This window comes from Caretta caretta, chromosome 6 (assembly GCF_965140235.1).
Source record: "Caretta caretta isolate rCarCar2 chromosome 6, rCarCar1.hap1, whole genome shotgun sequence".
NCBI lineage: Eukaryota > Metazoa > Chordata > Testudines > Cheloniidae > Caretta > Caretta caretta.
In genome coordinates this window covers 51308879-51321113 of record NC_134211.1, presented here as the reverse complement: position 1 = coordinate 51321113, position 12235 = coordinate 51308879, and the positions used below count along the sequence as shown (strand labels likewise).

The window sequence follows — 12235 nt, the reverse complement described above, 5'->3', positions numbered from 1 at the left end:
CAGAACAGGAGACATGCAATTCTCCCCCAAGGAGTTCAGTCACAAATTTAATTCACGCATTACTTTTTTAATGAGCATCATCAGCATGGAAGCATGTCCTCTGGAATGGTGGCTGAAGCATGAAGGGGCATACGAATGTTTAGCATATCTGGCATGTAAATACCTTGCAATGCTAGCTATAAAATTGCCATGCAAATACCTGTTTTCACTTTCAGATGACATTGTAAATAAGAAGCAGGCAGCAGTATCTCCCGTAAATGTAAATAAACATGTTTATCTTAGCGACTGGCTGAACAAGAAGTAGGACTGAGTGGACTTGTAGGCTCTAAATTTTTACATTGTTTTGGTTTTGAGTGCAGTTACGTAACAAAAAAATCTACATTTGTAAGTTACACTTTCACAATAAAAAGATTGCACTACAGTACTTGTGTGAGGTGAATTGAAAAATACTATTTCTTTTGTTTATCATATTTATAATGCAAATATTTGTAATAAAAAATAATATAAAGTGAGCACTGTACACTTTGTATTCTGTATTGTAATTGAAATCAATATATTTGAAAATGTAGAAAAACATCCCAAAATATTTAATAAATTTCAATTGGTATTCTATTGTTTAACAGTGCGATTAATTTTTTTGAGTTAATCGTGTGAGTTAACTGCAATTAATCTACAGCCCTACTGCCAATTATTTCAGAGCTATCACCTTGTCACCTGTTCTGAAATAGATACAGGTGTTCACTATGGACTAGATTAAGTTGACTTAATTCATTTCACTAGTGATATAAACCAGATCTGAATTCAGGTTTCCAGTCAAAAGGCAGCGTAGAGAGTAAACTCACTGCAGTCATGGAACCCTTAATTCTTTAACAGATATACTTAGAATTTGAGAGAGTATTCAGACCTGAGTCCTAGACATCTATAAAGGGAAAAATGAGGGAACTAAGGACCATCACATTGAATAGAAACCTTTGCCGTCCGGACCTAATGTAGGAGTGCAATATCAGAGCCCGTGTTCTGAAATGCCAGGGGTGAAGGAAGAAACATTAACTCTCTATTTGCTTTCTTCTGCGAATTAAAGCCAGACCTCATATTCTCCTGACTGACGGCCCAATCCTGCAGGCCCTCTGGCATCAATGGAAGCTCTGTACACACAGAGAAGTGAAAGATAGTCAAGCAGTTAGAGCACTCACTGTGGATTCAAAACCCTCCATTCAATTCCATACTCTGCCACAGATTCTTTGTGTGATCTTAGGCAAGACACGTAAGGTACCCCTACGGTGGAATAAAAGTGCCATTGGACAGACTGGCTCACAGGGCTCAGGCTGCAGGGCTAAACAATTTTTGATGTTCGGCTTGGGATGGAGCCTGGGCTCTGGGACCCTCCCCCCTCTTGTGGCCCCAGAACCCAGGTTCCAGCCCAAACCATAACAGCTATACACAGCAATTTTATAGCCCCGTGAGCCTGAGTCAGCTGACCTGGGCCAGCCATGGGTGTTTAATTGCTGCATAGTCTATCTGTGCCTCACTTTCCTATCTCACAGGTGTGTTGTGAGGATAAATATGTTAAAGACTGTGTAAGGTGCTCTGAAGCACAATGGTAATGGTGGGTGGTGGGGGACACACAAGTATCTAGGACAGACGCTAGCATAATTGAGCCTGTAGGATTTTTTTGGGGGGGAAGGGGGCTAAAATTACTATAGGTGTATGAAATATCTGCAATGAAATATTTGCAATCTTGTGGGGCATGTCCCTACAAATTCAACATGGGTCCAACTTTGTGAAATGTTAACACTATAATGAAATATTTATAGTGAACGTGGGTCCACATTTGAGTGAAATTATTTTTCCATAGTAAAAACATACAGAACTTCAGGATTCTGCATCTCTTGGTAGCCTTGTTGAGAAATTTTGCAAAAATCTAAATGATTTCTGGACAAAATAAGTGTGGACAAAAATTCAGGAACAGTTATCAAAAAATACCATTCATCAGTAGCCAGAATAATAAATCTTAGGCTGTTACTTGTGTAACTTTAACACCCTCGTGGCCAAGATGGAGTCTGCTCTGCAGGCAGCTCTGGCCAAGAGAAGGCGTGCGCAGGAATGCAGCAGGAAAAATCCCTTCCACCCCAGGGGCACCTGTTCCAAATCCCCCAGACTGCACACACACACACACACACCGGAAAAGTACAAGGGATATAACAAAGGGAAATATTTATTTACAGAGGGACGAGAGGAGAAAAACAACAAGGGAATATGTAGGGGGAACAGTAGAACAGGGTTGCATCCAAACCAAGACCCCACAGGCCCAGTGGTTGCTCAGTGTCTGCCCTTTCAGACTGTGCTATATGTATGCATACAGAGTTCAGGAGTCCTGAGCAAAGTTCCAGTCCAGTGCTGAGTCTTTGGTGTTCCTGGTCGTCTTTGGCACCAGTGAACTTTCCCCAACAAACCCCTCCAGTGCCCTCTTCTGCCACTTTCTGCAAAGCCACAAAGCACGACCACCTCCCCACTTAAGTAGCTAGCAGCCTCCCTCCTTATTCCCAATGCAGAGTCACAAGCCCCAGTACTCACAGCCCCATGCAGCTCTGGGCAGCAGTGATACTGGGTCCAGCTCTGGCCTGTCCTTCTCAAGCGATTCCCCCCTGGCACAGTGCTCCTCCTGGCTCCTGTCCTGGGGTGTCCCCGATCGGCCGCCCTGTCCTTCCCGGGCTTCAGGCAGGTTCTCTCTCTTCACTTTGCGAGGGCCTGCTTGCTGCAGACCTTCTCCCTCTCTCAAGCTCCAGAGCCCCACCTGGAGTTTCCCTCCTTTCTCTCACTGCTCCCTCTCCCCAGTTAGGAAAAAGATTTAAAGGGGCCATGCTTTCTAACCCCAAGGGGTTACACTTGTACTGAACTCCTCACAACCTTGGATAAAGAAATGATTTCAATATTTTCTTCCAGAGTGAAGGCGTGAGTTATTTCTTCCTAACCACAGCCTGATTCAGAATCTAAAGAGGAAAGAAAATTCATACATTCAGAGCTAGGGACAGAGAGCAATCACAAGAGCGAAGGAAAAGAAACATACCACTATATGTCCCTTGACCAAATTCATCATCTGTGTCAAAATCTTCCAAATCCAAGTAATTGCCCACCTGTGAAAAGACCCAAAACCAAAAGATTGAACAAATAAAATGAAGTCTATTCTTTCCATTGTTCTCACCGCAACTTGGAGCAAAGCAAAAATTATGACTGTCAACATCAGTTTCTCCATTCTCCTCTGTAGCTTTTACAGGAGTTTGAAAATTTATTAAAATATTATTTGAAAGGAAGAAAGAAATGTTTGGTATCCTTTCTGTATTTTTAAAAGTAGTTAAAGAAACACTAACAAATAGTTTAGTATCAACGTTAGGTTTTCGGGAGGAGAAAAATATGTTTCATAAATTCTAGTATGCCTAATTTGAACAACGTTTTCATAACTTACAAGAATGTAAAACCATTTTTCTCTGTAAATGGAGTAGGAGCCAAATGTTACTCTGCAGTCTTGGAAATCTACTGCATGAGACCCAGAAAGTGAAACTGACTCTAAAGAAAAGAGAAACTGACCATTACAGTTTCAGTATTCAAACTGGCTGAAGTGAAAAAAGCAAAGAAACAACTTACATGAATTTTTTTCAGACTTAAATCAGGACTTTTTAAATTATTTTTTTAGCCTTAACAATGGCCATTTTAAAATGTCTTAGGCATATTTAAAGTGCTTTGTAAGAATATTGCTTTATCATTCAAATTCTCCATGGGTGCATAGTGGGAGGGGGCACAAAGATTCTCCCCACCCTCCAGTGTTGCCCACATAATGGTCAGGCACAACTTTATAAATATTCAAATCTGAAAAAATTTCACTCATTAAGTTCACCCTCTGTGCCGAGGGGTGTAGAGGGCCAGAAAAAGTCCTCTGCCCCATTTGAAACCTTCTTAAGCATTCAAAATAGAATTCCCTCCTAAGCACCTATAAATGATAAAATGAGTTCACTGATTAAATATATAATATATACAAGAGACACGACAGGAAACTTTTCCTCCTTGGGCTTGGAACTTGCTTTTCTTAGATGGGAGATGTAGAAAACTATGCTAATAAACAATGTGCCTATCTGCAACTCTGAACATATGAACAGTCTAGTCTCTACATACACATTACAAAAAAAACTCAAAATGACTCAACCTCATGCTAAAAAACAGAGACCTTCCCCTCCCATTCCACTCAACCAAGCTCCTTAGAAAAAGCCTGGAAAAATGGATTGCCCTGGCAACATGGGATGAAGGTCAATGAATCTGAGCTCAGTAGGAGCAAAGTCGGGAGTAACTTTCACAGTAGAAACCATCCACTGGGAATGCCTTTCCCCCAACTCGCAGACAAACGTATTCAGGGATTGTCAGATAGAGCATCTCAACTGACCTCAAGTCTCAGGTTAAAAGAAGGGAAGAGACAATATCCAGAATGGGATTTGTAGGTCAAAATGAGCATCTTGAATTACACCTGGAAATGAACTGGAAACCAGAGCAAACACTGGAGCACAGTCGTACTATGCTCCTTTGAAGTAGCATTGCTGAGTTGGAGAGTTGTCCCATACTGCACTGAGCTTACAGCACAGAACCACAGAGAAATTAGAGATGCAAAAGGTTTAATCATCTCATCCAGTTCAAGACCAATCCCTCCAACCAGCCCCTTACAATTTAAGCCGTTACAAAGAGCACACTTTTATATTAAACGTATAAACTTGTTAACAGAAAAAAACTGGTTAGATGGTACTGCTAGAGTTCTTCCTTCCCTCAGAATGATCGTGGAAGCAAACACTGCATTTCCAGACACTTTCCCTACCCCAAGTAAAATAATTTGTAAGTCAGTGCATTAAACAGAGATTACATGTGTTCTGCTTATAATTCCTACCTTGAATAGCACTGAAGCAAATCTTACCTTCACTCTTCTTGCCAGACTGAGGTCACCTTGGTTAGAGCAGCCAACTTTCCAGCCTTTACCCATCATTATCTGCAGAGATATTTACGTGCATTAAAATGAAGCAAGAATACAGATCACATTCAAAGCTCCCACTGATTTACACTTGCAAAAAGACTGCATGTTCAGGTCCTTTAAAATGTATGTAGAATTAAAAAAAAGAGTGAATGAAATGGCTTCTGAACAGAGGATAGGGAACCTGTCATCTTAAATATATCCGAACTAGGTCCAATGGAGAAACACAATAAGCAATCAAAATAAGGACAACAGCAGTGTTTAGAACAGAAGCAATGTTTTCAATGGAAGTCGTTCTCTCTGTTCTTTTCCTGAAGGCAGGTGTAAAGGTTACAGCAGCCAATTCATTGCATTACGAATGCTTTGTGCTATTACTGTAGCAATGTTTCCAGTGCATCCAGTTATTATTACTGGATTTGTTTCTTAAACTACTAATGTGACAAAAACATGTAATCATGCCTGAAACTTTTGTTCTATAGCAACAAAGATAAATATTAGGATGTTCTATTAACTAAGAGATAATGGAAGTCTCATCGCACTTTACAAGGCACAAAGCCAGTTCCCAAGTGGCTAAGACAAGAGACCAAAAGGCAGTTTATCCAAAGATGGAACCATATTCTTGATGAGAGAAACAGCACAAAGCTTCTGTTATCAGTAGTATTATGCAAGGGTCTGAAAGACTGTGATTCTTTTAAAACTCCTATCTGAGTTTCATTCACACAGGACTGTGGTCCCTGCAGGAACCTGGACACCCCGGTATACTACAGCTGCTCTACAGCAGATAGAGCAAATGGCTGGGGTGTTCCCCTCAAGTGCCTCTAAGGGCATCACACCTGACATAGGATTCTACAGAATCTGCTTCAGATCAGATATTGCTTTCAGTCACTACCACTCAGCCAGTGCATCTCCTCTGCTTCACTCTCTGAGGGCCTTCAGAGCCAGAGGAGAGCCTCTTCCTCTCTATGCATGAATATTTTTTGCCTATCTTCTCTTTAATTTAATGTTTGCCTCTGTGGACTGATGCCAGTCTCATTACCTGGTCTTCATCAAAAGTCTGTGATGAGAGAGACACTGATGGCTCTTTGTTTCTTACAGGAGAGACATTCTGTTTATTTTGGTTTGACAACTCAAGCATCGAAAATGTATTTTCTATGGAATCCATTTCAGATACTTGGCTTTTCATTTTCACCTCTTCTGCAGGGAGAAATCATAGTGCATTAGAAAACATAATACACCCTCCAAGAAAAAAGAAAGATGCATAACAAATGCACATTGTATCTTGTTGGAACAAGCATTATTACTATAACTCCTTCCTTTGTCTATTCAATATCATTTTCCATTCATAATTGGAGCTTAAGATACATGCATGTGTGTTATGACATGTATTGTGTGGTCTTTTTCATAAAATTGAATAAACATTTTGTATATGTAAAACACAGTAACTCCCCTTTACCCTTGTTCTTCAAGTACTCACTACTGTTGTGCAGTCTCATATGTTGTTCAGAAAACTAGATAAAATAGCACAATGAATGAAAAACAGAAAGACAAAAGCCCAGTTCCTAATGAAGGTTGCTACTTTGCTCTTCATTTAAACACTTTGGGGTACTTGTTCAGGGGTTGGCCACCATGTATATGCTGTGCAAAATGGCACACACTTGTGCACATGCCCTCACTTGGCAAGTAAACACCAGTGCAGACAGAACCAGAATCTTCTCTGATACCAGTCAAATCCGGAGTAACTACATGGAATGCAACAGAGTTACATCAGATTTACACCAGTATAACTCAGACCAGAATGTGACTTCTGCTCCTCAACACCAGTACACACTCCAGCAATTATATGTCTACTTTCAATAATCTAACGCATATACATGCACAAGTGTGGAAGCTGCTTACACAAAATCCCACTGGCCATTTCTCATGCTGCTCCCTGCACCCAGAAGGCCATATCCCACCCAATGTACTAAGTAACTTCCCTCTCCTCCTTTATATCCCTATACTGTGGGAGCATCTTCTTGCCATACAAGATAGGAGTAGTTCTTGTACCTCCTATCTCCTCCTATAGAATGAAGGCCAGGTCAAGCTTCTACCCTTATGTATGTGGATATGGAGACCATTTGGGAGAATCCCATTGTGGCTAGAGAAGAAATACAGCTCTGAGGTTTCTTCATCAGAGTCATTGCTACTGTGGGTTTTTGAAGTCTCCCAGGACAACAGAATTGGGGAACTCAAGCACCTTTATGGACAATGTTTCTGTTAGCTCTGCCTGTCTCGGTCCTAGGACATACAGACAAGAGATTCTGGGCTTGTAGCCTATTGTCACACACAGTGCAACAGCTGGCAGGAAGGAGGCAGGAGGCAAATGTTATAACTGGATAACAGGAGGACAATGTGGAGGGGCCCCAGTGACATATCTCAGGGACTGAGATCTGGCCACAGCAATCTATAAGCCCTCTCATAAAGGAACAGACTAGAAGAGACACCACAGGTATTACGCTTGAGGAACCCCATGGGACAAGGTTAGCACTCTACCCTGTACTGGACACCTACCTAAAGGCTAATTTGGGAATTACTATGTTCACCCTTGTCTGTATGCAACTAAGCTATTGTACCTAGTTTATTTGCATCCTTTCCTTCTTGGCAGCCCTAGTAAAGAATCCTCTCATTTGAGCCATGTGTGAGTGCTTATTGGGATCCCTCCAAGATAGTTTACAGGGCAGTTTACAGATCACCCTCTGTACTGGCACATTCCTGGTTTGGTTTTCCAAAGCATTCCTGAAACCCCACTGGATGGGGGAAATTACACTAGGAAACATTTACTCTTTAGTAGACAACCGTCAGCAGGATGCTAGTACTGGTCTTGTTCCTGCGTGCAAAGATTAAGGGGATGTATTCAAATGAAGCTGGTTCTCTTGGAGGACTTCTCTGGCACTGAAAGTTAGATTAGAATAGTATGGCTACTCTGACTTCTAGGTGGGATTTTCAAAAGTACACAGCACTAGCCTCACTCTGCCCCCAGTGAAGTCTTACCACTAATGGTGAAGATTTTCAAAGACACAAATGACTCATTTGACTTTCATTAGTAGATGGGTGACACCTAATGGCCCTTTGCACCTTTGAAAATTTCCTCAATTGCAACAGAAGCAGAGCTAGGACAAGTGTGAGTGTTTCTGAAAATCCCAACACCTGTATCTGTGGTGCACCTGCTGAGATAGAACTTAGCTAGCAGTGTCACCTAACCAGATTTCAGCAATGCTAGCTCAGTGTAGGCATTCCTGAGAGTTCAGGACCTGTTTAATAACCGGCTTATTGACTACTGACCGTGCATTGAACAATAGGAGGGTTTTCTTCCTGCAGCACTACAAAAATATTTTGGAGGCTGCCAAGAGGAAAATAGTAAAGTGTGACTTTGCTTTTTTCTATAAAAAAAATTACATTGTAAATTATTAAATGGCTTTAGAACAACAGGCACAAATGGATGTCTCACTTCATGCCAAGAGCACACCTACGCTCATAATACATAATAAATGCACAAGTCTATCTGCCTTATTTTTAATTTGAAAATTACATTTTCTAATAACAACAAGAAGCAATCTGCAATGCATTTCTAAGGCATGATTACATACATGTCTCATGCATTTACAATCACTCATGCATTGTAACACTACTCAATGTGCAGTGTGGATGGAGCATTTTCCAAGAACTTAATGATGGCCTCAGGGTTAGTATACTCAGAAATCAACTCTCCCAGTTAATTATTAATCCCCAGGGGCACCTCTGTGCTCCAGTCATTATTGTATACAAATTGTGACAATACCATGGCCACAGCCCTGCAGTCCTCACTCACATAAGTAAAGGCTGCAGTAGTAGGCCAATATTACTAGGAATTAATGAAATAAGCTGCACTTTACACGTCAGAGTAAAATAACAGAAAGGTTTCTCTCTCCGCTAATGTATGGCTCAAGATTCTCTGAGTGTTTCCTCAGTATAAGTATAAGCAGTCTATATATCCCGCTTGGACACTGGACTTTGCACTGCTTATTAACAACTCCACTGGCTTCTTTTTTAAAAGACAAAATAAAAATGACACAAGGGCATTCGCCACTTATTCCCCTCACGACCATCCCTTTTTTCAAGCCAATGAAACAACTTTGTATCTCACTAGAAGACCTCTCCTAAATATCCTACAAATGAGATGGTTGGTTTCTATCTGAAGGCATCCTTCTTTTCCCCAAAATAACAGAAACAGAAAGCTGAGTAATTGGAAAAGCTTTACTTTTTTTAAAAAAAAAGATCAAAAGTTAAGCAGCCTGCTTTAAGGACTGAAAGAGAAAAACTCCTTTTGAGAGCTATCGAGTCACAAAAGGATGTTGGTGAGCCCCAGAATAGTTTGGCCTGAAGCTCTGATTACTTAGTTAGCCAGATGCTTCCCAAGTCTATGCATTTGGCAACATAAATTTGATACATAAATGTCTGTCTCATCTCATTTTCATTTCTATTTTTCATCAGAGCTTTGTGCCACTCTTTCATCTCACCCCTAATATTTCTTGCTTTGCAAGAAGTGTAAGACATATGTTTTACAAAATCTAACTGAGTGTTTCATGGAACAAGAAGGCTCGACCAAAGAGAGCTTTCTTTGGGCATTTCTAAGTCACAATTTTAATACACATGAAACAAAAGTTTTTCCAAAGGTTTCTTAATGTTTCATTATTCTGCAGGAATGGTATCTTAATTTATTTTGATACCAGGCAAACTTCCAGCTGATCACTCTTATCGGGCCACCAGGACAACCAGTATCTTGTTTCAGAAATGCAACAAATGTAACACTGGAAAAGTAGGGGTCCAATCCAATTCTCAGTGAAGTCAATGAAGAAGAATCTCAGTGACTTCAATGGAAGAAGGATTAAGCCCATGCTATGTAAGGCTGACATTCTATGATCCTCCTGGTACAAATCCATATCAACGTATGAAACTGCAATGTGGCCTAGTGCATAGAGCACTGTGCTGTAACTCAGGAGACCTGGATTCTATTCCCGGCTCTGTCACTGGCCTCCTAGGTGACCCTGGGCAAATCACTTCATCATTCTGTGCCTCTGTTTCCCCATCTGTAAAATGGGGATAATAATACTGACCTCCATTTGCAAAGCACTTTGAGATGTGCTGACTAAAAGCACTGTATGAGAGCTAGGTATTATAACTATACTGTAGAGCATAGCCTCTCAGAACTTCATGGAAGCAATGAAGATTGAACTCAGTCTTCAGCTCTAAAACCTCAGCTAAAGGAATGTCTTTGTTAGCCTTATAGGGCCTATGATACATAGAAGAGCAGTTCCAATCCACAAAACATACACAGAAGCTCATTATACTATGTTGATTATATATTTTCTGGGGGCACAGTTATTCCCTTGATTTCAAAAGGACAATCTATTCAGATCAAATGAACAAATAAGCAATCAAGTGTAATTTCAACAGATACAGGCCTTTCATCTCCACAGGTAGTATTCCCAACTCCAAATAACCAACCAGTAGCACTGTCCCTTTTCCCAAACCAAAGGTCAGGCACTCGGGTCATGTGAAGTACTGTCAGATACGTTTTTGTTGCTAAGGCCCTTCCATTCCACTTCATTTGATGAAATGTTCACAGAACCAATGTGATGCTAGATTCACGACTGGAAAGGAAGCAAAAGTCACAGGGAAGAAAAAAATCCAAGCAACCCAGGGCAGCTGAAAATGCATGCTGCAAACAAAATACAAGATATGCTATTATGTCTGTAATGAGGCTAAACCATATAAATTGGGGATTGATTTTAACATTATGGTGGTAGCCTAGGGCACAGTCCCCCTGGGCTAGTGAGATTTACTCTTGATTTGTACATACTAGCTAGAGCAGTCCATAGCTTCCTTACCACATTCATCTCAGTAACGGGCCTCCCCTGAAGCAGTTGCAGTAGAGATTATAAATAAGTAATTTAAAAACATTCCATCATAAACTGGACTAAACCTAAAGAAACTACATTTTGTAGACATATTTTGGCTAAATTCTTTTGTCAGTGGTCTGAAAGCCAGCCATTTGTTTGTCCTTCCTTGTGAAGGAGATGGGGGAAGAAGGAGGGACCACATTCCAGCCAGTGGGAGGATCAGTTTGCCTTCCCCCTGGATAAGCAATAATTGATTCATTATTCACAGCCATATTTCTCTACCTTCCAAGACCCAAATATACCACACTGGCATTTATAACATGTCTCAAAGGCCCAAAATAAAACAATAAAAAGTAGCAAAGCAGGACGCCTGAAATAATGCAAGGATTCATGTATCTGACTTGCAGAAAGTCTTCCAAACTCGGTTTTACTTTTCATAATTTCCACTGCCAATATCTTAAAGCAATGAAACAACAAACAGGAATGGGTGAGTGGGAAAGCAAAATATGAACCTCTAAGGAAGTCTTGATAAGTCTATAGGGGGGAGGGAATAATGAGATTCCCTACAATAGCGTATGGCCCATCTACAACTGCTACTAGCAAATATCTCCAACAGCCAGAGCTGGGACACTAGATGCGGAGAGTTCTGAGCTACTACAGAGAATTCTTTCCCAAGTGTCTGGCTGTTGGGTCTTGTCCACATATGGCCATATTTGGGGTTGGGGTGTAATTTCCCCCAGGTCAGATAGGCAGAGATCCTGGGAATTTTGCCTTCCTCTGCAGCGTGAGGCACAGGTCACTTGCTAGTCTAACCCAGAGTAAAAGGTGGATTCTCTCTAACTTGAAGTCTTTAAATCAAGATTTGAGGACTTGAGTAACTCAGCCAGATGTTATGGGTCTAATTCAGGCGTGTGGGTGGGTGAGGTACTGTGGCCTGCAATGGTTAGGAGTCTGACTAGATGATCATGATGATCCCTTCTGGCCTTAAAGTATGTGAGGTACATAAATTATAATCAGGTATCTCTGAGAAGTAGGTGCCAGGCTTTATAAACACATTAGTATCAGAGAAGTGTATCCAACTTGATGTGCTCTCTCTGCCCATCTATCCAACCTTTGTATTGTTTAAAATAATTGTCATCCCATTTGGACTGGCTTCTCCTAGAGATGTCCACTGGTCACCCACCTATTTCAAAGAATAGTGAAATCAGTTATCACAAAGTCAGAGAAGAGCGGTATCAGGATTATCTGATAATTTCCTGACAGTGAAATCTATTAAATTAAATAGTAGCCAAAGAAGAATGACGAAAGCCCT

The 12235-nt window shown here is 40.9% G+C and overlaps 1 protein-coding gene across 6 annotated transcripts in view; it reads right to left on the bottom strand.

Moving 5' to 3' along the window:
* The window catches only part of IFTAP (intraflagellar transport associated protein), a 60647-nt gene that overhangs the window by 21160 nt on the left and 27252 nt on the right, over positions 1 to 12235 (bottom strand). For all 6 annotated transcript variants that reach the window (XM_048853730.2, XM_048853733.2, XM_048853731.2 and 3 more), the window contains 3 exons: positions 6042 to 6199; positions 4952 to 5023; positions 3068 to 3134 (listed from right to left, as the gene is read on the bottom strand). In XM_048853730.2, coding sequence (XP_048709687.1) covers positions 3068 to 3134; positions 4952 to 5023; positions 6042 to 6199 — 297 coding nt within the window. The remainder of the gene's footprint in view (positions 1 to 3067; positions 3135 to 4951; positions 5024 to 6041; positions 6200 to 12235) is intronic.